This window comes from Pelmatolapia mariae, linkage group LG10_11 (genome assembly GCF_036321145.2).
Source record: "Pelmatolapia mariae isolate MD_Pm_ZW linkage group LG10_11, Pm_UMD_F_2, whole genome shotgun sequence".
NCBI lineage: Eukaryota > Metazoa > Chordata > Actinopteri > Cichliformes > Cichlidae > Pelmatolapia > Pelmatolapia mariae.
Genome location: NC_086236.1, coordinates 72,193,894 through 72,221,893, shown reverse-complemented (window position 1 = coordinate 72,221,893; position 28,000 = coordinate 72,193,894). Strand labels below are relative to the sequence as shown.

Here is a 28,000-nt window from a genome sequence, read left to right as displayed (position 1 = left end):
TTCCGTTTGGGAGTTCAGCGTGCGTTAAGCTAAAACAACAAAACAATTTACAGTGTATGAGTGTGTGTGATGTACTTTTAGGACAGATGAACAGTTTTTCGTGTCTACGGCAGGATGCACGTGTCCGCTAAGTGTCCGAACCGGAGACTTGTGCGCTGCAACTCAAGCTAACGCCTCATCTGTAGCTGGAGTTAGCAGTCGGCTAACTCTCAGCCTGCTGTTTCTGTCACAACAAGAGCGTTTGAGAAGCGGTGAGTGGACTTCAGAGACGGTTGTGTTGTGTCTCCTCTAACGCTCACACTTTGTATAACACAGGTGTAATAGTGAATGGATAACTACACTAATATGAAAACTGACAGTATTGGTGCAGCGGCTTGAACAAAACACTGCGGTTTGAAACGACGCTAAATCCAGATCTGCAGTTAAAGGCGAAGTTATTGGAAACTTGAGCTTGTTTAACGAAGTCTAAATGTGAGGAAACATTTTTATTTAGTAGTTTTGCAAAAAAAAAAAAAAAAAAGCACACTCACTGCTCTGACTCTTTAGCTTTCTCAGAGGTTATCCAATCCAGATTGTCAAAGGTTAATGCTGAAGGTTTGTAACTGGACCTGGTCTGAATGTCGGAAAGGCAGCAGGGAAATCATCCCTTTTTGCATATTTACTGTCCTGAAACATCCTCCAAGTTGAAGCTGACACCTTTCAGTGTGGAGGTGTAGCATCTATATTCACGCTGCTTCGTGTCCTGGTTTCTAAAGTCTCACTCTTAAACGCAGATTTTAAAAGTCTGGATAAAGTTGCTTTTACTTTTGTTCTGCTCTAGACGCTCCAATAGTCATAGCATTGCTGCCTGTTTTTGTGTTTTCACAAAGGGATTCACTGCAGCTCTACAGTTTAGTAAAGTCTTCGCTTTCTAAGGGTGATCCTGTCCATATTTGAAAATTCTGGATAAATCATTTCGAAGTTTGTTTGTTTTTTTAAAATTAAGTTGTACTGATCTGTTACTTAATTTAAATCCCGTCCTGGAGTCTGTTAAAACAAGTCTGGTCAAATGTAAAAATCTGTTAGCCTTTAAAAAAACCCCAAAAAAAACAAAACAAACAAACAAACTAACCCAGTGTAATTGCTCATCATATGGCCAGGTGTGGTCCACATGTGCAGAACAGTATCTACAGTGTTTTAGATCATTTGAACAGTGAATCATGCAAAGGCAGTCTAGGTCGTCTTTAAAGAACAGTGTTTAAAATTACCCTTATTTATCCTAAGCTGGGCCTTGGTGCAGCCCTCCATTCACCCTGTGTCTGAAAAGAGCCATGCTGGATCTATTTTGATTCAGCCTTTCTTTACAACAGAATTCTTTTGATTGGCCGCTTCATGCAAACAGCAACTTGGCAGATGCTGTGCTGATAACCATATTAAGGATATCCTCTGTGTGGGACATCATACATCTAAGAAGTAAAAAAAGGGGTTTTGGCTCACAGGGATTACTTATACATATGTTGATCTCATTATCTAAAACTTTGGCGATGTTTAAAATGATCACCCATTGGAACGCTAATTATATAAGAGAGAAAAGTAAGGAAAAATATGTAAGATCCTTTATTTGTTAATTATTTTAAGCTCGTTCTGCAGTCTTTCATGCAGATGCTGTGGGATTATTTTCTTTGGGAATCAATTAATTCTTAGGAAAACTTTACAGCCTTCTAAACCTTTATTTTTCAGGCCTTGTATGAAGATAATGGTAACCAGGTACCTGCGCATGTGTCTGTCGCACCAGGATTTTGGATAACCCTGTTTTTGTTCTGTGACTTTGCCCTTTCAGAAGACACCATGGCCAATCTGGAGCAGTGGGTGAGTGACCGCCTCCACGACATCCTCGGGCTGAGTGACAGATACGTGTCTCAGTTTATGATCGGCACTGCTCAGAAAGCATCAAGTCCCGAAGACTTTGTGGCTCGTCTCGAGCAGACAGGCACGATTGACATCGACCATAGTGTGGCCGCATTCGCAAAGGAACTCTTTGAAAAGGTTCGTTCATGAAATTCTACCCGAGTTCCCTGTGACGTTCACCAAAATTTTCTTTTAGCTCTGGTGGTTTAAAAAAACCCCTCTAATGCTGTTTTACTGTTGCCTGTTGCAGGTTCCTCATAAACAGGTTGTTGAGAAACCGTCCCGAGCGGTGGAACGGCAAGCAATCGAAATGGAGAGGAAGAACCGGACGTACACGTTACTGGAGGACAGCGACGATGCCGATGAAGATGCTGCGAGGGAGAAACAGAAAGGAAAAAAGAAAAGCAAAGACAAGGAACGCGGGAACAAGAGGAAGCACATCAGACAGAAGAAAGGCAGCGAGTCGTCCAGCGAGGAGGAAGCACCTAAAAGGTAATGCACTTATTTTCTGCTTTTTTAAGATGTTGGTGCTTTTTTCTGTTTTGTTTTTTTATTGTGATAATTTGCATTCATATTTATTTTTAGCTGTAGAGGAGAGATAGACACCAGTGTAAAAGTACGTAGTCAAACAGTTATTTGTAACAACCGGAGGAAGAAACAACATAATAGTTATCTAGAGATGTTTAAAGAGCACCGTGGGCTCTGAAAGTAACTTTAGTACTTTTTGTTCTCATTGATGTTTGTGAGCAATCTGATATTTTGTACAAAAGCTGCATCCTGTTCTCTAACATCAGGGATAAGTCAATTCAAGAGGACCACAAGTCAGTAAAGAGAGAAGAGGAGGAAGAGGAAGAGTGGGAGAAGGAAGAGAGAGAGCGACTGCAAGACATCGAGGAGAGGGATGCGTTTGCCCTGCGAGTGAGGGAGAAAGACAAGGAGAAGACGCGCAACATAGCCGAGAGGACGGACAAGAAGGTGGGCACGCAGCTCTTTTACGGTCTTTCACAGATGACCTCGTGTCTCACGCAGGTAAATATTTATCCTGTTGTTTTGTTCTCCACAGGCTTATGAGGAAGCTCAGAAGAGGCTGAAGATGGCTGAAGATGATCAGAAGAATATGGTGGGTGGTACGGGAGAATATGTGCGCTCATTTAGTGTCTGAAATAAACAAAGTAGACCTCAGTTACTCAGCTGTGTGATAAGGTTTCCTCTTCCTCTTTAAAGTTGCCAGAGTTGAGGAAGCGCTCTCGATGGGAATATCTGAAGAAGAGAGAGTCGGAGAAGCTGGAGGACCTGGAGGCAGAGATCGTGGATGACGAGTACCTCTTCTCCACTGAGGAGCTGACAGAGAGGGAGAAGAAGGAGCTGGAATACAAACGCACCATTCGGGACCTAGCTAAAGATTACAAAAAGGCCGGTGCCAAGGAGCAGGAGGAGAGAAAGAACAGATACTACATGCCGGAAGAGAATAGAAGAAAGGTGGGAACGAGGAATGTCACATGTAGAAACTCGACTGACTGCAGTTGTCCATATATTTACCGTCTCTCCATACTTACAGGAGGTGCCACAGAGGGACCTGGAGCTGGAGGAAACCCCCATGGAGCTGGGAGGAGAACAGGGTCGCTGGGAGGAGGAGAGGCTGAAGACGGCCTCCCTCAGCTTTGGGGCCAAGAAGGAGCGAGAGCAAGGAATGAAGCAGGAGCAGGAGAAGTACCAGCTGATACTGGAGGAGGAAGAGATGATCGACTTTGTCACCACCGCCATTACCATGAAGGGAACTCGATCTGAAAAGGTGACGCTCATCAGATTCCTTATTCTGTTTTATCGTTGTGGGTCTCGTTTAATTTTGACATCTAGTGCCTGCAGCTCGCTGTGCAGTGCTGATTAAAAGGAAATATCAGCTTATTTTCGCCATTATAGCCGGCGTGCAGGCGTTACACAGCCTCCTGCACAGCAGAAATAGTTTGTGTAATTTCACCGAGCGCTGTGCATGATTGAAAATTTAAAGATACTAATTATTACCCGTTTACATATCATATCTGAAATACCAACTCTTTCTCAGCTGCATTTAAAAACAAAGAAAAAGACATAAATAAAAAAAGTATAAGCAGAAAAAATGTTTACCACCTATTTGTTAAGATTACATGTTGCATTTACTTTTTACCTCTTAGACAGATGGACATATTTTTATATTTATCCTGATCTGTACTTTTTAACATGAATGTTTATTCTTCATCTCTGCCTTATTCCTAATGTTTAGAATGTTTAGAAAATTAGCACATAATTAAATTTCTTTAAAAATATGTACATTTTCTATTAAAAAAAACCAACTCTTAATGTAAGCATAGAAGTGTAGAACCAAAGGAACATTTTCCAGCGTTTCCTCGGTCTAACAAAAATGTTCATTTTTACTTGAGAGTGATTTTTAAAATTTTCCACACGAAGGAAATTCCTAAATGCAGAGAAGCAGGTGATTTCCAGTTTACAGTAATAACAGTGGAGGGGAGAGTCCACTGCCTAAGCTCCAGTTTTTCATGTATTATGTCCCATAAATGACACAAGCCTCCAGGCCTCTTAGTTCACCACTAGATGGCAGGACCAGAACTGATGATCTAAAAAAGCAGCCTCAGTATTTGATCCTTTGACTGATGAGCATGGTGAAGTATTTTGGACTGTATTGTTACATGACCTCTGACATCAGCGGATGTTGAGAAGATCTGATCAACTTTTAAGTCATTTTTAAACTTGTCAGTGAATCTGAGGAAATAACTACAGAGAACCAAATCTGCAAAGTCAAAACATAATTATGCACCTTAAACGGATCAGAACGTATTCATTTCTGTTTTCATTTCCACGTTTCTTTATGCCTTTCTGCTTCAGTGCACAAACGATCAGGTTGACTTCGGAGAGTGCAGTGGGGTCAGCCTTTCACCTGTCAGTTAATCAATGCAGGTCTCAGAATAATGAATGCCTGCGTTCAGAAAAGAGCTGAAAAACCAGGGTTATTTTGGGTGTCATTTGCATGATGACACAGAAATCCTTAGAGAGGTAAGAGAAGTAAAGAAATTTAGGGAAATAAGAGGAGAATGCGTGCAAAAATAATAAATAAAGTGATCAAACACAGAAGCCAGTTCATACAAATGTTTTGCATTTAGTAACAATTTAATGTATTTGCTCATGTTTTCTGGAGAGTTTCAGTCACATGTATGTTCCCAGGGTGCAGTGCAGTATGTGCTGTAGTGTGATCTTTGGAGTGATGAAAGGCTGTATTACACGGAAACATGTTTGAGTTGGTGGAAAAACTAAAATATCGTCCACCTGCGTGCCTATTTTATATGAGTGAAAATAAAAGAACCATTCGACTGTGTCCTGTCCAAACCTTCTGTAAACATCGCTGACACAAATTCACCTCCGATTCAACCTGACGAGTACACTGCAATGGATGACATCCTGTGCATTAGTGTTATCTGTGCAACAAGGTTTCATTTATTACTGAATGATTGTTTTTAAATTAATCTTTTGTAATTATATTTAAACTTTTCTTTGGTGACACCGCAGGGACTGCACGTATTTTCTTTGTACTTGTTACAGTGACAATGAAGAGATTCTGATTCTTCTGCTTCACTGTAAAAACTCAAGCTGCCTTTTCTTCTGACCGTGTCATGTTCAGGATCAGGATGCTCCGGCTCTGTCGCAGGCTGAGCTGAAAAAACAGTCAATGCAGGAAGTCCGACGCAGCCTTCCCATCTTTCCCTACAGAGACGACCTGCTGGCCGCCATCCACGAGCACCAGATCCTCGTCATCGAAGGAGAGACGGGCTCGGGGAAAACCACCCAGATCCCTCAGTACCTCCTGGAAGACGTGAGTGAAGAATTTAAATGTAGCTTCATATATTCACATATTAAACATGTTAGAGAACAGTGACTGGGATACCCAACCTAAATATTGGCCTCTACCTCTTGGAGTAAAAAAGAAATAGTCCACCACATTGTCCATGTATCCTAGGGTTAGGGTTAGGGTTAGGGTATCCTAGGATGTTGAACTATAGACTGCTGTTCCAGTGTGATTTATTTATTTTCCAGAGTAAGGAAAATCCTGAGCATCCTGAAAATGCTGTACTCAAAATTCAAAGAATGTCTAAATTAAAGCATTTGGTTATATGTCAAAGTAAACCTTAAACACTTTCCATCAGGGCTACACCAAAGGAGGCATGAAGATCGGGTGTACACAGCCTCGCAGAGTGGCAGCCATGTCAGTGGCAGCCAGAGTAGCAGAGGAAATGAGTGTCAAGCTTGGTAATGAGGTGAGCTTAGTACATGACTACTACACCAACACTTGATGTGTTACTGCACCTTCAAGCAGACTGAAATTGAGTGTTTTACTGTCATCCAGGTGGGTTACAGCATTCGTTTTGAGGACTGCACATCAGAGAGAACCGTGCTCAAATACATGACAGACGGCATGCTGCTTCGAGAGTTCCTCACCGAACCGGACCTGGCCAGCTACAGGTGCCATTAATGCATCTGTGCCCTCTGCTGGGTTTTTATGTTGCTTTTCATGAAGACCAGAAAGCACCTAAAAGTAACAGTGCTGACATGGGAAAGTGTACTTCTGTACTGGCTGCTCTTTACGTGTTTAAATAGCTTATGGAAGCAGGGTAAATGATTCTCATAAACCATTTTCTTTATTAAATCTACATTCTGGGAGCAAAGTAATGCTGCAGGGGATTTGTGGAGTTATGTAGGCTTTACTAGGAAGACAGGGCCGTTGACTTTCAGCCTGCAGACACAACCAGGTGTGCACGCTTGTTAAAAATTATCTTGGTTTAGTCAGGTACACAGTCTTAAAAGTGGGTAACATTTGCTTTGGGGATTGGTAACTTTACCAATACTGACCTTCTCTGTTTCTTGGCCACTACCTTTTTCTTCTGTGGGGCGTTTGGAAACCTCATCTGATTTAAATTTGGCCTACCTCTCCATCAAGATCATTTTGTCATGCACCTGTGAGCTGCTAGGCTGTAGCGTCTCAAAATAGCAACCGTTCAAACCAACACTGACATTTTCATAATGTGAATGAAGCTGCAGAGTGGTGGATCTTGTGAATAGAGGAAACTGCAGTGAGCACTTCATTCCTTCAGTTGTCTCAGCATGTCATTGGTTCTGCTGCTCACGGGATCTGTCACCCTTGGGCTTATTAGAAAATTGCTCAACCTTAGCCAAAGCTGTCGTCACATGAGTGTCCGGTCAGTTTGAAAAGGAAGGTGACATTTTCTCTCTGCACACATTCTGCACACAGCAAAGTGCAGGTGGTCTAATCTGCTTTAATCAGATACTTTATTTAGTTTTATAAATCATCTGCTGGCTTCTCTGTAGTTTGACATTTATCACTGAACCCGTTCGTGTTGATTGTTTTGCTCACCCCACAGTCTCTGTCTGTCCACAGTGTGATCATCATAGACGAAGCCCACGAGCGAACGCTCCACACCGACATCCTGTTCGGTCTGATTAAAGACATCGCCAGATTCAGATCGGACCTGAAGGTGCTGGTGGCGAGCGCCACTCTGGACACCGAGCGCTTCTCCTGCTTCTTCGATGACGCGCCTGTTTTCAGGATCCCTGGCAGGAGGTTCCCCGTCGATATTTTCTACACAAAAGTAAGATTATATTTGAATCCTTGCCACAGTAAATATTACATTTTAGAGCCTATAAACCAAACTGTGGTGTTGATGTGTGTGTGTCTGTGTGTTGTCTTATCAAGGCTCCAGAGGCAGACTACCTGGAAGCGTGTGTGGTGTCGGTGTTGCAGATCCACGTCACCCAGCCTCCCGGAGACATTCTGGTCTTCCTCACTGGACAGGTGCTCTTCATATCATATTCCCAAGAGATCCATAGCTTCAGACACGACTGTGATGCTCTGCTTGAATTAAAATGAAATCAGGGAGAAAGACTGTACAGGCCCAACAATAAACAATAGAAATAAAATGTAAAATTACATGAATGACAGCAGACGTCAGACTGTGTTGATTTGTGGAAATGACATGTTAGGAAAGAAATCACTCTCTCAAAGAGTTACACCTAGTTTAACATCATGTTCTTGCCATGTTTTCCTTTGTGTGCAAATATTTTTATAATCACATTCTAACTGACGGCTGTGGAACAACATTGATCTTCACGTGTTCTGTAGAATAGTTTGGACATACCACTTTATCAAAATCCTGGAAGTGCCACCGAGGATCGCAGGTTCATAATATGAAAGTAAAGTCTTTATTAAATATGGCTTAAGTAAATGTGGACAAGAAAATCAGCTGATTTTAATAAAACTGATGAAATTGCCTTCATTTACCTGAATCCTTTTTCATTACTTTTTTTGTGGAATGAGGAAAAAGGTAAAATGACAGAGTTGCTGTTGCTCAGGACGATTCTTTCTCCATAAACTCTTTATCACAGTGAACACATCACTTTCTGTGGAAACTTGATTTTCCCATGTGGCTCCTGCAGCACTGATAAAACACAATGAACGTCAGAAAAAGGCCACAGTGAACCTGAAACAGACCTGATCTAAAACTAAAGAAGGATCAGAGTGAGCTTGATCATCCATGCATGCATTCATTCATATATTTCTATATTTATTCTTAAGATTTGACTCTGTTTTTGCTAGAAAACAGGTGAAATCCCACATTCACTCTGAGAAAGTTGATCTTGTATATTCTACAAGTTTAGAAAATTGTCCTGACATGTATGGATGCAAGAGGTAGGAGAGGGATCAGAACAGTTACGTTAGATATGTTAGAAACTCGGGTACGTTTCCAGCGTGTGTTCTTATGTGTGTCGGCTGATTGTTGAGCCTCGCTGTCTTGCAGGAGGAGATTGAAGCTTGCTGCGAGCTGCTGCAGGAGAGATGCAGGCGGCTTGGTTCTAAGATAGCAGAGCTGCTCGTCCTCCCCATCTACGCCAACCTGCCGTCTGACATGCAGGCAAAGATCTTTAATCCTACTCCGCCAGGAGCGCGTAAGGTGAGACAGTGTCTTATTTCTGAGAAGCTTTTATTGTTTCCTAATACAGCTGCCCTACAACTAACAGGTCAGTGAAGGACTAATATTTCATTTTGGCTGACACAAAATAGACCAGCAGTCGACCATGACGGGTTTTTGTTAAACCCTTATTTAACCAGGATACCAGAGTCTTGATTTAAAATCTGTTTGCACAAGTGTCCTGGACTGTTTACTCTGTCAGCTGGATCAGCCTTGGATCATTTTCCTAGATTAGAATATTCACAGTTTGCACCAGCTTATAACAATCACAACAGGTTAACAGGCCTGTTTTTTGTTTTTTGCTTTGTTTTGATTAGAGCTGCTGGAGCATTGCAAAATATCATTAACATTATGCCAATACGGTGTTGAATATTTGACATAATTTATTAGCTAGCGCGCCTTAGTTGGGAGTTGGATTCTCTGGGAGAAACAGTTGCTTCTCACAAGTCCATCTCACAACCACAGCTGTGGTCCCTGCCGGTCTTCCTCCACTGCAGATGTCTGATGGTGCAGATGGAGGTGAACGGATCTGCGCTGTAATCACAGGGTGAAACCAAACGCCAGCTGTCATGCACTGCTGAACGTGAACTGGATGTGAGGCTCTGAATGATGTTGGGACAAAGGGAGCTTCAGTTAACTTGTAATCTTTCCACAGGTTCACCTACGAAACCTTCAAACTTTTAGGCCCTTGCTGACCCAGGTCGTTCTTTCAGTCTTGACTCCAATTATAATCACTAGAAACATGAATCCTAATTCACATTTAAATTTGTTTAACTGCCCAATCCTAAGACAAAAGTTTCAACCACAAATGATCTTAGGTTAAAAAAACGGCAGCTATTATGTCCTAAAACAATTTCACCTGTTCAGGAGATTTGCGTCCCGTAATCAAGGTGAGCTAAAGCATTTAGTACTGCGTGTAAACAAGGTTAAGTGGTATATTGGTACTTTGATCATTAGCAACATTAAATTCTACTGAGTCAACCCATCGTATCCTTTGATTTAACAGCTTCTCTGTTAGAAATCCTGGTAAATATGTGCTTCCTGCAGTTGTAAATAATGTTTTTGACGTCTTTTTTTTTTTAACCTCTCATTTGTCATCTGGATTTGATCTTCGCTCTGTTTGTTGGTGCAATGTTTTCTAACTTTATCTCTCGGTGCTTCTTTTCTTATCAATCCAAGGTGGTGGTGGCCACCAATATAGCAGAGACTTCATTGACCATAGATGGCATCATCTACGTCATTGACCCTGGCTTCTGCAAACAGAAGAGCTACAACGCCCGCACAGGCATGGAGTCACTCATTGTTACACCTTGCTCACGGGTAACTGCTTTTCCTTAATGTTTAACTAGCAGGAAATCAAAGTGAAGTGACGATAAATTTAAGCCATTCCCTTTTATTGCTGTTCTAAACAATGATGGGTGCATCCTTAGGATTGGTACAGACTGGTCTGTGGGGTTAGACCAGTCTTGTGTCACTTCACCATTGAGGTACTGAATCGTGTCTTTGTGTCTTTAAATATGAGAGCTCAAAAAGTTTTGAATGAATTTTGATAAAGTTCTTTAAGTATTTATTAATAGAACAAAGAAAAGTTGAATGCATATATACAAAATACAAAAGTAAATACAACCCGGTGTGAGCTGCCTGGGTGGAGCTTTACTGAGGACTCGTTTTACTTACATATCACTCTAATGTGAGATAAACTGTTACATAAAAACAAATATTTGGAATATAAATATATTGTTTATACATATATTGTTTAAAGACTAAGTCCTGTAAGCTGAATTAAAAGCGAAATTATGTCTCGTTTATTAGCTTCTCTTTATTGGCTCAATGTTAAATTGAATTCCTTCTCCTCGTGCTCAAAGTGCTGAATGATTAGCCAACATCATAACTTCATAGTACCATTTTATCCTAATAGAGCACTTTGCTCTCAGACTGCAGGCCTACTTGTGTTCTTAGAGTTCCCAAATTAAAATAGGAGGCAGCGCCTTCAGCTTCCAGGTCCCTCTCCTGTGCAGCCGGCTCCCAGTTCGGGTTCAGGAGACAGACACCCTCTGCTTTTAAGAGCAGGCTTCAAAATGTCCTTTTTTAAAAAAAAAAAGCTTATAGTTGGGGGTGGATCAGGTGACCTTGGACCATCCTTTAGTCATGCTGCTGTTTGAGGCGAACCAAATTAACTGAACTACAGGTGTGAAATCACCTGGAAGGTCAAACATTTGCTGAACTTTATTGTAGCTGCAGCTGAGACATCGAAAGGTCAGACGTGTCGGATTCAGTTCGTTGGATTTCTCGTCTGTGATTGCTTTTGACTCTTTTGTTGTTTTAAGGTGGATTAATTTTGTAGTTTTGTCTCCTAACAAGGCAGCTGGTGCAAAGCTGTTTTGTGAAAACATCTTACTGAATATATTTGATTTGATCTGACTCACACTGTTTTGGCTGCTGAAAGCAGCCCGTGGTGAAATTGTGTTTGAAAGGTGGAGGAGGGCCTGATTGGCACACTCGAGTCAGCCAGAGATCCTCAGAAGAACAAACCTCTCCAGCTTTCCAAAGAAAAAAACAAATAAGTAAATCTCCTGATAAGCTTGTGGACTTGTGGGACTTTGAACCTCTTTGATCCAGGTCAAACATAGAAATACTATGTTAAAGAGACCTCAGAGATATCCTCCACTGGCTCCACAGACATGTATTGTAGCTCAGGTGTGGTGGTGTATTAGTGCAGGTGATTTATCTGTGTCTGTTTTTTTTCTGTGTGTTTAACTCTCAGGCTTCAGCCAATCAGAGAGCAGGCCGAGCAGGCAGAGTGGCTGCTGGGAAATGTTTCAGGCTTTACACAGCCTGGGCCTATAAACATGAGATGGAGGAAACAACTGTGCCTGAGATTCAGAGGACCAACTTGGGAAATGTAGTCCTGCTGCTAAAGAGTCTAGGTGGGGGAAGAAATAGGGATCCTGTGATTTTAAAGCACCAGTTGGCTGCTGTTGTGTAGTGAGCTAATCTATTTTCCTTGCAGGTATTAATGACCTCATTCACTTCGACTTCATGGACCCACCTCCTCATGAGACTCTAGTCTTGGCTCTGGAGCAGCTCTACGCCCTGGGAGCCCTCAACCACATGGGAGAGCTCACAAAGGTGCAAACTTGGAGACGGTCTCTATATTTTTAGTATAGTCGTATATATTTATAGTATTTCTGCAATCACAGGTTGCTTATAGACATTAACCTTCACAGTATCGTGATGTGAATATGCACCGTCCGACAGAGTTAATAGAGGCCAAAAACAAAGCTAAGGGAGGGTCGCCAAAAAACTCCACCAAATCAGATCGCACTTTTACTGTCCTCAGATAGAATGATGGTAATTTAGAATCCCTGGGTATGTACAACAAAGAGCTGGTGAACTATCCCACCTTCCTCTTCCTCATCCTACATTTGAATCTGCAACAGGCGCAGCGGAGTTGGACATATTTTACATTCTTACTGTAACTTAAGCTGCAGGAGAGATGCGTCGCCTTTTATTTTTACAGGAATAATCTGTGACCATCTCTGCCACGTTCGGCTGCATATTTGCATCACGTACTTTGCACACCTGATGCTCGTAAGGCTGTAAAATGGCTTCCAGCACCGAAGAGTCACTCACTTCCTTGATCGAAAGTGCTGATGCATTTTAACTTGGAGCTTTTATTACCAATCTGATCGTGTTAATGAGTAATTATCATGGACAGGAGGATGTTTTTAAGAGCGTGTGTAAAGGTGTCATTAGCCAGTTTTGTAGGTCATTGGGTTTTTTTTTAATTGAATGAATGAAGTGTTTATTGGTATTTAACTCTTTCTTTCTCTCTGTCTCTTTTTGGGGGGGCTCAGCTGGGTCGCAGAATGGCTGAGTTACCTGTGGATCCCATGCTGAGTAAGATGATCCTGGCCTCAGAGCAGTGAGTCTCCAGTTTGATTGCATCATAGTCACCTGCTTGAGTCTGTACTACCTGCCAAATTAGCTGTTTATTTATTCATTCACATTGCACTGTGATGTGGTTTCATGAAATTAACCATGAAAGCGTTTAAACTATTAATTATCAGGAAATCTGATTCCCACACTTCCTTTATGCTCATGAGCATACAGGAAGCTTGCATGGTTTGTTGAAAGATTTGTATTGCAAAGTTGTAGAATAGGTAAGCTTGTGTGCACATATTAGCATAATTCCAGTCTGTCCGTCCATCCTCACATCTGTGCTGATTTTAGCTGCTCGTGGAGTCTCAGGTGGGTCAGCTGAAGGGTCTCTTTGACAAGAAGAAGGCTAGAAATAAAGGCGGGCTCTATCCTCGTACATTAGCATGGGCTGCCTGCAGTTACTGGAGTCCCTGATGATGGCATCTCTTCTTTGGATTTTGTACATGAAGATGAGCAAAAGCTTAAAACTATTTTACATTTTTTAATAATTTAAAAAACATTTCTTCTTTAAAGAAATCTTTAAAAATAAATTTATTTCCTGGTTGTGGCAGCTGTTTGGTTTTTTATCTACAGGCTGAAGAACAGTGAACCACGTGTGTTCATGTCTCTAATTAATTCTTACAAATCCTGCTTTAATCAGAGCCTCACATGTGAAATAAGGGTCTGTTCAGAGGACAAGTAGAATTGCATTATTAGATAAGAAGCTTATTTTGAGGCTGCTCATTCAGTGCAGTGTTCACATGAAAGTATACAAGTATAAATGGTGATTCAACACAATTTAACATGAGTGGACACACACAGGGGCGGTGCCTCTGTCAGTGAAGTGCAGCTAGTCAGGAAAGATGCAAATATGGTTTAACACAAGTCGCTGCGGTTTTTACCAACCAGAACACGTCAGTGATGCTCGGTCACTACATCAAAACCGTAACCATAAGGAAAGGGAGAGCATCACGACACATCTGTGTGTGTGTGTAGCTTGTGTCTTTAACGCCCTCACTGTCTTTGTATCTCGGATCATTTCATGAACATGTGCAGTAGAAGATGAAGATAGACTAGAGCATGGCTGGGGGAGCTCCAGGCCTCGAGGACCGGTGTCCTGCAGGTTTTAGATATGTCCTTGATCCAACACAGCTGATTTAAATGGCTGAATGACCCCAACATGTCTTGAAGTTCTGCAGAGGCCTGGAGTTTCCCACCCCTGGACTAGAGGCTGCTGGTGTCCACCTACTGAGAAATTCAAACAAACAAAAAAAAACAGCTAGTGTGCTTTCGTTGCCAGTTTTTCCACTGATGACTGCATGGGAAAAACATCCTGCCTGTAGCTAAGCTGACATAGGATGCCATCATCTTTATCTAACAGAAATAGAACTTCCATTCAGCAGCTACAGCGATTTACACTGCTGTGTGTTCACTTTCTATTTTAAGCATTTTTATGCATTTTATCTCTATTTCTTGTCTGACCTGTTGTTATCATTTCCCATTATTATTAGCATTTATATTAACAATATAAATTATTAATTTTGATGCACTTTTATGAAACTTTTAAATCTGTCATGCATAAATGAAAGCCTTTTATTGTTTGTTTACTACTCCTACAAAAAAAAAAATCACATGGAAGTTGTATCTGTAGGTGTGTGGACTTTCCCCCTTTCCATAAACAAAAAAGCTGTTGCACTTTAACAAAGTGTGGTCAGTAAGTCTGCCTGAGTGCGGGCTGTCTGAAGGATTTATAACCCTCATACACTTACGGGCAGTTGGTTTGGAACAGCATGTGGCTGAACCTCCACATGACAGAGAAACAGACTGAAAGACTGGATTCAATCAACTCAACAGGTCATTGTTCAGCGAATCAGCCATGTTTACCAGTTAGAAACATGGTTGTTCCTCACTTAGACAGCAGAATGTTGCTGAATTAAACAGTTACAATCATTAGTGTTGGAAACTTGATCAGCTAGTTCAAGCTTTGTTCGCTAAGAGAATGGAAAGCAGTTTCATCAAAGACAAAGAGAGAGAATTAAAAAAAGAATACAAAGGATTTTAATTAGCAGAAGTACAAATGAAGACTGTGTAGGACTGATGGTGGTCTCAGAGGGTGGGCAACATCTCATCTCAACACTCGGGTGGTCTCAGAGGTAACAGTATTTGATGTTGAGAGGAAAAATGCGATAAATCCCAGTTAGAGATCAGTGGCAGTAACTAAAGGATGGATATAATAAGGTGAATGAGTGATTTTACATGACCTTCTTGTAACATTCAGTAGTATGAAGGTAAATATGGGTTTGAGGACACTTTTCCACCGCGGAACAAGACTGATGACAAAACAAAAGGGTGATTCACAAGGTTAAAACATGACTGTAGAGATTAAAATTGGATTCAACTAAACTGATGGACTTCTGTGTTTATATCAAACAAAAACATTCTGTTATGTGCGGCCGGTGAAAGTGGGTCTGCTGTGGAGGAAGAAATGCAGTCTGTCTAATGTGTGGGTATAAAGGATGCAAGCAAGCAAGTTGAGTGAAACAGTGCCTTTAAAACCTGAAAAATGTGCATGAATTCAAGACTCGCACAGAATTTCATTTTGGGAACATTTGTTCTTTGATGCTTTTCTCCAGGTACAAATGCTCGGAGGAAGTGTTGACGATCGCAGCCATGCTGTCTGTAAACAACTCTATCTTCTACCGTCCCAAAGACAAGGTGGTGCACGCCGACAATGCCAGAATGAACTTTGTGGTGCCCGGAGGAGACCACCTGGTGCTGCTAAATGTCTACAACCAGGTATAAACACAGCCGGGTAACATCAGGGCTGGAGATATGCTTGACGTTTATAAACACATTTGATGCTGTGTTGAAGATGGCAATCTAAATTCAGGTAAAATCACTGATAAAGACACAAGTATCAGTGGATCATTTTAGAGGTATAGGCTGATTTAAGGTGCATTTAGAAACACGCTCAGCACTGGCTCAGAGCACAGTTTGATTATTGTGTGCTAACTGCAGCTGTGATATCTTCCTCCCACAGTGGGTGGAGAGTGGTTATTCCACACAGTGGTGCTATGAGAACTTCATCCAGTTCCGCTCCATGCGAAGAGCCCGGGATGTCAGGGACCAGCTGGAGGGTCTGATGGATCGCATTGAAGTCGAGGTGGTCAGCTGTCAGGGAGACAGCGTGCCCGTTCGCAAGGTTAGTGACACTGATGAACTACAGTACAGCTTTAGCTGTTCCCTGGCAAAAATATGGAGTCTTATTATCAGTCACTTCATATTAGTAAGGAACTACAGCTAGTCCCACTCTGGGTTTTGGCTTTAGCTTCATCTGACAGCTGCAGCACTGCTGAGTGAGGCCTTTTTGAGATGGAAACACAGATTGAGATTGAGCGTAACTTTGCAAACAAAGACTTGTGTCTTATCTGCCACGCTCTGGGAAAATAATATCAGTGATATTTATAGCTTGTACAGAACATAAACATTACAGCAAAACATAAAGATATTTAAAGAATTACTCACAGATAAAAAAAACAAAACTGTGGATGAGTATCTAAAATATATTAGAGCTTAAAGTTAAGCATTTGTACTGTCTGCTAGGCTTTATCTCCACTAATTCAAATCAGTGGACTTGACCTTATGATGGATTTAGTTTTTTTCCAACATTTTTGAAGCAAAGTCCTACAAGTCATACGGATTGTTGTGCAGAGTAATTCTGTTTTATTTATATAGCGCCAAATCACAACAACAGTCACCTCAATGCACTTTATATTGTAAGTTAGACCCTACAATAATACACACAGAGAAAAACCCAACAATCATATGACCCCCTATGAGCAAGCACTTTGGCGACAGTGAGAAGGAAAAAGTATGATTCAATGCAGAGAGGTCTATTAACACATAGTGAGTGAAGAAGAACTACTCAATGCATCATGGGAATCCCCCCAGCAGCATACACTTATTGAAGTGTAAATATAGGAGGACTAACTATATGCTTTATCAAAAAGGAAAGTTTAAAGCCTAATCTTAAAAGTAGAGTTAGTGTCTGTCTCCTGAATCCAAACTGGAAGCTGGTTCCACAGAAGAGGGGCCTGAAAACTGAAGGCTCTGCCTCCCATTCTACTTTTAAATACTCTAGGAACAACAAGTAAGCCTGCAGTGTGAGAGCGAAGTGCTCTAATAGGGTGATATGGTACTATAAGGTGTTGATGCATGCTCAATCATCCAGGTAAGTAAATCCCAAAAAGTTGATTCTGTTCATCTGGACGTAGCGTTTTGTGGGAGAAACGTTTCGTCACTCATCCAAGTGACTTCTTCAGTCTCAGCTGACTGCAGCTTTCCCCAATCTTATAAACAGTCAGTGTTGGGGAGTAACGGAATACATGTACCGCCGTTACGTATTTAAAATACAAAATATGAGTAACTGTTTTCCGTTCCAGTTACTGTTTAAAAAGGTGGTATTTAGAATACAGTTACTTTGTTGAAATAAATGGATTACACGGCGGTACTTTCCTGTTTCATATTGTGGCGGGTCAGGACTGTTTGGGTTTTGTTTGACAGCCACGTTCTGTTGGTCCAGGCGGCAGCGTTACAGTTGCCATAGTTACAGGCTCTCTCTGCGACTGTGTGTTTCCTGGGTGAGAGAGCGCCTTTTTGTTGTTGTCGTTGTGCTAAGCTAATAGGCAGAATGCTACAGGCATAGCTCTAAAGAATGTAGCATCACGGGCAGTGTAGTCCGTGCTGCAGCGAGAATGGACTGCCATACTCGTTATGTGTCTGTGAGCGACGGAGGGAGAAAAAGGAGAAAAGTACGAGCTGTCATCGAGCAGAAACGGGAGCTGGAAGCATGTAAATATAATAATAACCACTGCAGCCAAGAAGAGTGCCTGACGAGCCCAGTTGTAAGTAAGCTATTAAGACTCGACTGTACACTGTGTTCGTGTTTTCCTCCGGAAAAAATAAGTTCCGTTGGAGCAGCCTTTCAACGCCTCTCTCTGTCTCTCGCCTCTCTCGCAAGCAAAGTTAAACCAAACAACAAAGTAAAGCTAGTTTTCGGCTACGAGCTGGACACGAGCCCGACACAAACCCGACGTATTAGCCAGAGGTCCCTTTACTACGGTTCGGAGCCGCGGACCTTCAGTAATAGTAATAAATCACATTCATGTAGTTGTAAAAAGCATGATAATATATTAAGTAATCCAAAGTATTCAGAATACGTTACTCTCATTGAGTAACGTAATGGGATACGTTACAGAATACATTTTGGGGCATGTATTCTGTAATCTGTAGTGGAATACATTTTAAAAGTAACCTTCCCAACACTGTAAACAGTACATTTGCATAATGACTGAAACCAGCCCAGTGATGGAACAATGGGCTGGGAGGTCAGTTCCTTGATCATTAATATACAAATTCTCATTACCATTGATCAACAACCACTGATCAAAGCTCATTGATCAATGGCCAAGAATACCATTCACAGAGAGTTGAGGAATGGCTGCAATCACAGCATTGTAAGATTGTAAGATGGCGAGAGATGTACCCTCAGGCTCGAATCGAAGATGGGGCCTGAGGGTACATCTGTCATCATCTTACAATCTTACAACGCTACGTCCAGATGAACAGAATCAACTTTTGGGGATAGTACTATAAGGTCATTAAGATAAGATGGGGCCTGATTATTTAAGACCTTGTATGTGTTTAAGACCTTGTATTTAACAGGAAGCCAATGAAGGGAAGCCAAAACAGGAGAAATCTGCTCTCTCTTTCTAGTCCCTGTCAGGACTCTTGCTGCAGCATTTTGGATTAACTGAAGGCTTTTCAGGGAGTTTTTAGGACTTCCTGATAATAATGAATTGCAGTCGTCCAGCCTGGAAGTAATAAATGCATGAACTAGTTTTGCAGCGTCACTCTGAGACAGGATATTTCTAATTTTAGAGATGTTGTGCAAATGGAAGAAAGCAGTCTTACATATTTGTTTAATATGTAGCGCTCTATTTTATTAGATTAAGCACTAATTAGCTGGTATCTGTATCTGTGCTGTGTACTTAAGCACATTATGGATTCTCCTTACAAAGCAAGGTTGCTTTTAACTCTCCACCCTCTCACCCAGTTATCGTCTTCCGGTTTCAGAACACTAACATGTAAAAATCAAGCCTTCAAAACTGGACTTCACAAACTAAGTAACTATATTCATCTTTAAAGTGGCAGCAGTAAACATAAATGGAGTGCTACATTGTTAGTTAAATTATTAATTATAATTAATGAGAGTTGTCCATATAAAAACAATGATAAAGTAAAAACTACAAAAGCTGGTTTGATATGCCCTGACTCAACCATTCGATAGAGAATTGGTCTTTATTTGTGGATGTGTTTTCTTCACACACTTACATCCTGACACATCCTGAAAGTAAGAGCTGAAACTGGTTATTCAAGAGATGGGATGGTTCCTCTGGCATATTGTGACTCATTGAGTTGCTGTGCTGATAAGATTATTAATGTTGTTTACAGTCTGAAATGGCACTGCTGGGTTTAACTGTTTTTAACACCGTGGCCTTTAAACCAGGATATAATTAAGAATGATAACATTTTCTAAATGAGACTTGGAACAGACCACGTTTCACAGCTGCAAGTTTCTTGCCATCAGGAAGCACATTCACTAAAAAGTTTTGCCCTTAAATCAGTGCTTCCCAAATGGTTGTGGCAGTTGTGCATTATTAGTACACTATACAGCTGCACAAGAAGATATAAATGACCTGTCATTTTTGTGTATTGATACTTTTGTATGTACTCATTTACTCTCAAAGCTGACTAAAAAGAAACTTGTGCCAGAGGGTAAAAACTAACATCCCTCTAAGAGAAAACTGGCTTACTTCTAAAGAGTGTTGGATCTAAACGAGAGGGAGTAAGACTGATTTTGTGAAGTGTTTGATGACTCAATGGAAGCAAAGTTTTTGCTAGTGGAGTGGCAACAATCTTGAAAACTGGGAACTAGCGTGACATCTGCAATCTTTTGACCTGCCAATTTGTCAGTAAAATCAAAACAACTAATGACATGACACATGACTTAGAGACTGTTTAGTGCACGTATGATTGACGATAGGCCTTGAAATATTTGCTTGCTTTTTGGTGTGCCATAGGCACAAAAAATGTAAAATAAGTGCTTTAAATCAGCGGTCCCCAACCCCCGGGCCTCGGACCGGTACCGGTCCGTGAGTCGTTTGGTACCGGGCCGCGAGAGTTGAGGCTCAGGTGTGAAATGTATGGTTTTCAGGGTTTTTATCGGTTTTTAGCGTTATTTTGTTATCGTTTTTATCGTTAACTCGGTTTTCCTGGGTCTTTTCACGTGTGTTATGAATAAATCTTCTTTTTTTTCGGTACCGGTACTAGTTTTATTTTGTTGTATTTATCCGCAACACCTTAAAGGCCGGTCCATGAAAATATTGTCGGGCATAAACCGGTCCGTGGCGCAAAAAAGGTTGAGGACCGCTGCTTTAAATCATATTATGAGTATTAAATCATGAAATGGACTTGATTTTCAATTTCAGCTCATTTCAGTAGTGAGCAGATGTTGCTGTTTTAGGGTTTTTTTGTCCTCGTGTGTTTTTTAACATCCATGCAGAAGCATATAAATCAGCCCAGCCACCACTTTCATCGCCCTCTGGAACTTGTTCTGACATATGGCATAGAAATATTTTACTATATTTCTTAAAACTTCCTTTGTATTATAATTTTTAATTATTTAATTCTATTTTTTAATTATTTTTTTTTTATTATTCAAAAATGTGTTCAATTATTCAGATTTCTCCAATTGATGTTTCTGAGTTAAATCATTTCTTCCTCTGGACCATCAGCACGACAAGACTGTTGAAAATGTCCTACAATTAATTAATGCTTAAATTAAATATAATCAACATGTCTCTGTTAATGGGCTGTTAATTTTAAGGTGGCAGTAGTTAAATCATTACATAACAAGGTCTCATTTAACCCAACTATTCGGCTAATTGTAGACCAATCTCCAACCTTCCTTTCATATCAAACATCCTTGAAAGAGTAGTTGTCAAACAGCTAACAGATCATCTGCAGAGGAATGGCTTATTTGAAGAGTTTCAGTCAGGTTTCAGAGCTCATCACAGCACAGAAACAGCTTTAGTGAAGGTTACAAATGATCTTCTTATGGCCTCTGACAGTGGACTCATCTCTGTGCTTGTCCTGCTAGACCTCAGTGCAGCGTTCGATACTGTTGACCATAATATCCTATTAGAGCGATTAGAGCACGCTGTAGGTATTACAGGTACTGCACTGCAGTGGTTTGTATCATATCTATCTAATAGACTCCAATTTGTACATGTAAATGGAGAGTCCTCTTCACACACTGAGGTTAATTCTGGTGTTCCACAGGGTTCAGTGCTAGGACCAATTCTGTTTACATTATACATGCTTCCCTTAGGCAGTATCATTAGAAGACATAGCATACATTTTCACTGCTATGCAGATGACACCCAGCTCTATCTGTCCATGAAGCCGGATAACACACACCAATTAGTTAAACTGCAGGAATGTCTTAAAGACATAAAGACCTGGATGGCCGCTAACTTTCTGCTTCTTAATTCAGATCAAACTGAGGTTATTGTACTCGGCCCTGAAAATCTTAGAAATATGGTATCTAACCAGATTCTTACTCTAGATGGTATTACCTTGGCCTCCAGTAATGCTGTGAGGAACCTTGGAGTCATCTTTGACCAGGACATGTCCTTCAAGGCACATATTAAACAAATATGTAAGACTGCTTTGTTGTATTTGTGTAATATCTAAAAACAGAAACTTCCTGTTTTAGAGTGAAAAACTAGTCCATGCATTTATTACTTCTGCACTGTACTATTATTATTCATTGTTGTCAGGTTGTTCTAAAAGCAAGATTACTAACAGGAACTAGACAGAGAGAGTATATTATCCTATATTGGTTCTATTCACTGGCTCCCAGTTACATCCAAGATCAAATTTAAAATTGTTCTCCTCACCTAGAACGTCTTTTTTTCTTTGGTCCCCCCCCCAAGCCCGTCACGGCACATGGCCGACTCTCTCCGAGCCTGGTTCTGCTGCAGGTTTCTTTCTGTTAAAAAGTTTGCTAAGAGTTTTTTCTTACTACTGTTAGCAAGTGCTTGCTCATAGCAGGTCATCTTATTTCCTCTGTATTATTGTAGGTCTTTACCTTAGAATATAAAGTATCCTGAGTAAATACATAGAGTTAAATGGAATTGTTTCTGCAGCTGTAGTTTTAAAAGACACTATGCTCTACTTTTTTTATTGGTACATCAGAACTATTAATATTAAACCGAATAAGATGAAATTAAACAAATGAATGGTACAAACAATCCAGGGGAGTCGATGCAAGGTAAAGATGACTTTCACGACATAATGAGAGAGTGAGGAGAGAACAGGGTAATAAAACCACCGGAAAAATGAATAAAACTGAATAAATGTCAAAAACGCAGTGTAGATAGTGACCTGTTTCAGGAGTAATCAACACCATTTCATGTTTGCTTCTGTTTTGAATGTTCACAGGTAAACATCAGTGATGCAGTGCAGTAAATGTGAGGGTGGAAATTTAAAATGATCTGAAGGCCTGAAGGCAAAAAATTGCTTCATTTTTCTTTGACACAAGATTGATGATTTTGTTGTAATGTCTTCCTCTTCTGTGAACAGTAATGTTACTTGCTTGTGGGAGGTAAAAGTTCACGCTCCAGTACAGCTCAGAGCAGCTCCTATACTGCTCAAGGACGAGACATTAACAACATAACAAGCTTTAAAAAAATCTGGTTTCTGGTTCTGTAACTAAAAGAGTACAAGGATCTGTCAGAGGAAACCTGTAAATCATCAGCAGGCAGAAGCTGTGTAAGTTTCCTTCACATACCTGTACCTGTGTGTGCGGTGAACGCACACCTGAAGTATTCGCGATAAGGAGAGGGCGTTTATTTTCTTAGCTGAGTCACACCTCTTCCCTTTGCACGCTGCCTTCACTCAAGTCAAACATCCTACAGCTTATAGAAAAAAAGACGCACAACTTACTTAATAATATTAAATAATAATTGGCTTAAGGAGGATTTTGTGTGTTCGACGTTTAAATCCAGGAAGCATCAACTTCTCAGCTCCTGTACACAAAACATGAAAAGCTGAGTTAGTCATCTGATGATTATTCTGTTTTAAAGTGAGAGACAGTTAGGTTACATGCTACATGACGTATACGTGACAGCCGCTGTATGTCTGCTGTGTCAGCAACTATCAGCACACCCATGAAGGCGCCCGACACCACCCGGCCTACTTTACAGAAAGTGTGAATGGTGTAAGGTATTTTTACTGTGGAGAGGATCTCCATGGTTTCTGTTTGTGAGTCCCACATGGATCCTTACTCAGACCCTGATGTTTCAGTCTCAGTGCTGATTGTCTTCTTTTCCTGTTTTCCAAGATCTTGATTTAGTTTCAAGCAGAACAGTCGAGTTTTTCCACACAATCCAGTAACATCAGAGGATTTTATCTCAGCTAAACGAGAACTGATTTCTCTGTCTACAAAGTTGTAATTGTACAATAACAATATAATAACAACAATAAACTTGCTTGATAAAAAAGTTTTTTATGACAGAAAAAATCCACATAAGACTACATATAGCAACTTTCCATTCACATATACAAGCACACTCATTATACTTCAATCCAAGCAATGATAAGAGCATGGTCTGAAATAAGTATCTGCCCTGACCTCTGCTCAGCAGAAACAAACAAACAAACCACAGAGCCAGCCAACCTGAGCGGCATGAGGCAGTTTAGGTGCTACAACCTCTAAATCAAGGAAGTCAAAAACATTTTACATCATGAGCCACATGCAGCCCACTTTGATGTTATGTGGACCGGGCCAGTGAAACTCCAATCATCAATACGATATCTTAATAGGAGACAAAGAAGTGCTATTTCAACAGTCTTGTTTTTTTTACATGATAAAGAAATCAGTCAGCACAACTCTTTGGCCTTCAATTGTAAGAAGTAAATGTGTAAAATACAGAAATCTATCACTTCATTACTTTGGTGTATTGTGAATGGCCATGGGGGGGGGGTCTTTATCAGTAGGAAAAGCTGTACAACAAAACAGTTCATATTTTTCAAAGCCATCCATTGAGCTGGAGTCTTTACCAGACCGAGTCAGGCCCCCAGGCCTTTTCTTTGACATCCCTGCTCTAAATCATGGTCACTATTGTATTATAAATAACAGCGGAGAAAGTTAAAAGGTTTAGACTAGAGTTAGTAGTAGACAATCCCCTCACTCTTTTTTAAACCCATCTAAAATCTTCCCTTCAGGCAGGATGGCTGATGTCGTAGTCCTGGAGCTCTTTCACTGCCTCTTCGTGAGTAAAGAGTTGTCCTTGTTCTGCTCTGAAGAATTTTTGTGATCTGAAGGTCTCTGGTTCATGTGCCAGGGCCATGAGCTCACCAAGGCCACAGGGCAGAGCAGGGACTACCGTCCTGCGCTCCAGCAGTGGAGTCCGAGCTCTTCCACGGGATGAAGAACTCGCTGAAGAGGCACTGTTTTGTTTTTATTTCATTTGCTGTGCCCCGTGCTACCAGCACTAGACTAATTCTGGTCACACTGAACTATTTGAGATGAGATAAGGTGTACTTTGTTTATCCTTAAAGTAGGGAAATTCTTGCACTAAAGCAGCCAAAACATTGAACACAGCCTATAGCAGAAGAGCTTGAATAAGCAGAATAGACATATATATATATAGGTCGATAAATTACACAACAGAGATCTTAATAAATTAAAAAATGACATAAAAGAAAAGTTAAAGTTGAGGTTAAATGGGGCAGCTAACCCCTGAAGTATTCCGATCATAAAACACTGCTTTATTTTTTTTTAATTTATTTGTGTTTAAGTTTGAAAGACTATAAGATTGTAAAACTTGTTTTTAAGAGTATCTCATAAAATAACCTAGTTTAACCTTCTTCAGCCTTGTGCCCAAAGGTAAATGGAGTGCATTATTCGTACTGTACTGATCAACAGACTGGATGAACCAGTCATCAATGTGCTGAGTCAGCCACAGTGCTGCGGCAGCTGCCATTTCTCACGTCTTCTCTTCTGCATTATCATTGTTGTTGTTGGTGTTATTATTAAAGTCTTTATTATCATTGTTGTGATCATTAATACTCTTATTCAGCACTGTTACACAGTACTTCATGTGTAACGCTTGTATGGAAGTGTGGAACTATGAACTGTGGCTAAAAACAGTGGGAGAAAGGATCAGCAGGTAACCGTTTAAAACCAACCACAGATTCAGCCGGGCGGATGGGCTGAACCAAGTGTGTGGAACAGGTCTCAGTAGCTCTGAGAAATCAACGTTTCGAATGCTGATCAAAAGTATTACCAAGCTCTTAACAGAAGATTTGATATTGGCGGTGAGTGTGCTGATGTAGTGACTTGGTAAAGAACATTAGAACCTCAGGTTTTCCTCAGAGGTAAGAGAGGAGGTTAAATACAGAAAATACGGCTGAGTGTCATCGGCACAGCAAAGGTAAGAAATACTTTTGAAGCTCACAAGTAGGTGACATGTATTTAAAAAAAACAGAACTGGTCCAAGGGTTGAGCTGTGGGGGACTCCAGATACGTGGGATGTAAATGAGAACATACAGTTGTTCATGTGAATTCAAACAAGTATGAAAACCATTAAGAGAGCCGTGCCAGTGATGCCGGCTCAGCTCTGTAATCTGCATCATCAGTGGTCTCAAAGGTAGGGTTAGCGTCTAGTAGGACTAAAATTCACTGTTGTCACTGGTAATTTTCAGTAATGCTGTTTCAGTGCTGTGTTTCTTTGGTAATCGGATTGGAATTTATTATTTGTTTTCCTCAACGAGCTGAAGGAGCTGATGAGCAGCTGCTTCCTGGAGAATTTTGGAAGTGAATGGACCTGTGGTTTTCTGAAACCCGGCAACTCGGGAGGGTTTTTTTAAGCACACGGAAGATGTTGGCTGTGATTGTTTTATAACTGTGAGAAGCTATTGGAAGATGACAGGTAGAATCTCTTTAGGATAATATCGAGTTTGCAGAAAGACGGGCACATATGACAAACTATATCAACGAGATCTGTTGGGGAAATCGGATTAAACTCAAATAACATAACTGGATGAGACACTTGGGCAGGTTGAAAGGATCCAGACTTGAATTGGAATTTTTTTCACAGTAATTGGAAGATACAGCAGGAAAAGAAGACATAGCAGGATTAAGGAGTCTGATAATGGTGTTAACCAAGAGCCTCAGATTGTGCTCATTATTGTTAATCAAACCAGCAAAGTAAGACATTCTTGTCTTTATGGTTGGTTGTTGTGAAATTTAATCGTGGAAATTTGTGAAGACTCTTCTCTTCCCTCCACATACGTTATTTGCTGTTTGTGTCACAAAGGCTTGAGCGCAGTTATGGGAAGTTCATGTTTTGGGCTGCAGCTCCCCAGTGTCTCCCTTCAGACATGAGTTCTTCTAATAAGCAATTAATCTTCTAATAAAGAGTAAATGTTTTATTCTAATCACACTTTGTTCGTTGCGTTATATTCTAACGTCCTTCTTTTTTGTGCCCAGCGCTTGTGTATTTTTCTTGTTGTTCGTCCCTGCAGAGCCAGGAATCCCTTCTTTAATAACCCATCTGCCCTCCTCTGCCTCTTATCTTCCCCTTCCTGCAGGCGGTGACTGCAGGATATTTCTATCACACGGCCAGACTGAGCAAAGGAGGCTACAAGACTGTGAAGCACCAGCAGACTGTTTACGTGCACCCCAACAGCTCTCTGTTTGAGGAGCAGCCCCGCTGGCTCATCTACCATGAGCTGGTCTTCACCACCAAGGAGTTCATGAGACAGGTTGGCCTGCTCGCCATGCGATACAGTTTTACTTTTTCAGTTATAAGCTTTTACATATCAGCGTAATAAAAATCTCAGCTGGTCCCCCATGAGGTAAATAATGATCGGTTAATCAAGTGTATTTGATTAGTGGCACCTGGCTGCAGTAGGGTTGTACTTTTTCACACTGCTAATTCATTTTAAATGCTTAGTTTTGTAAAATGAATAGTAACACAGTGTAATATGCCATGCTGTTGTCCATTTCAGGTTGTGTTTAAATAATTTTAGAACTTGCTAAGAGCCAGATGACTATACACAAAATCTCAGAACGAGCATGTAGTCTTCTTTTCCGTGACTGTTTTATTCCCAACAGGCGTCTAACTCGAATGTTTGCAGCGTTTTCTGTTGTTTTTCACAGCATGAGCCTTTATCTTGTTTCAGATCTAAAGAAGCCAGCTACACCCTTCTTTGAGTTTAGTACGAGTGGTTAATGACGATGTGTCAGTGTTTCAGAACAATATTTAACTACAGGCATGGCTGCGTATCGGTCCACTGATTAACCTCCTCTCGCCTTCTGTCCTCTGTTGCACTCAGGTGATCGAGATAGAGAGCGGCTGGCTGCTTGAAGTGGCCCCTCACTACTACAAGAGCAAAGAGCTGGAGGACAGCAGCAGCAAGAAGATGCCCCGTAAGCAGGGCAAAACAAAAGAGGAGCTGGGCTGAAGTGAAGGTCAAGGCCGTCCACGGCAGATACCAAGAAAAAAAAAAAGTGCTTCTCACTCAGGACAGGGTGACAGGACGAGGCGCACGAGTCTGAGTAAAAATGGAAAACATACCATATTTCTAAGCTGTAACTTGTTTTTTGACAGCGATCGACTGTGTCAGTTGCAAATTTGAACCGCATTATTCAAATCACACCAGTATTTTCAAAGAAGTTTCTATTTTCAAAACGGAAAGAGAGAGAGAGGTCAAGTGAGAAGTGGACCACGCACCGACTCTGGTTTAATCATCAACCAGCCGACAGAGCTGGGTCTCCAAACAGGAAAAACGAACACACTTGGATCTGTGTTCCCGCTCTGATGGCAGCAGTGCGGACTCACCAGCTGGTTTGTGAATCGGCACGTGACTGTTGTGCTTTGAGCGCGTGCCTCTGACCGCTCGCTTATTCGCTCTGTGTCAAACTGTCACAGCTGGCACCCGATTAAAGCACGCTCACGTGTGAGGCTCCTTTTCTTTTCTTGTTTTTGTTCTATTTTTCTATGGCAATAAAGTTTTACAATCGAGTT

General features: G+C 41.0%; 1 protein-coding gene across 1 annotated transcript; it reads left to right on the top strand.

Moving 5' to 3' along the window:
- Window positions 1-5: 5 nt before the first annotated feature.
- Window positions 6-27,997, top strand: dhx16 (DEAH (Asp-Glu-Ala-His) box polypeptide 16). The gene is made up of 21 exons (XM_063485846.1): window positions 6-251; window positions 1,820-2,025; window positions 2,138-2,379; window positions 2,682-2,862; window positions 2,951-3,007; window positions 3,112-3,366; window positions 3,446-3,679; window positions 5,558-5,749; window positions 6,081-6,191; window positions 6,281-6,396; window positions 7,331-7,541; window positions 7,646-7,744; window positions 8,748-8,900; window positions 10,098-10,238; window positions 11,683-11,845; window positions 11,929-12,047; window positions 12,776-12,843; window positions 15,473-15,635; window positions 15,880-16,041; window positions 26,562-26,735; window positions 27,309-27,997. Exons 2-21 carry the CDS (start codon window positions 1,828-1,830, stop codon window positions 27,435-27,437), a joined length of 3,168 nt encoding a protein of 1,055 aa, XP_063341916.1. The 5' UTR covers window positions 6-251; window positions 1,820-1,827; the 3' UTR covers window positions 27,438-27,997.
- The last annotated feature ends 3 nt before the right edge of the window (window positions 27,998-28,000 follow it).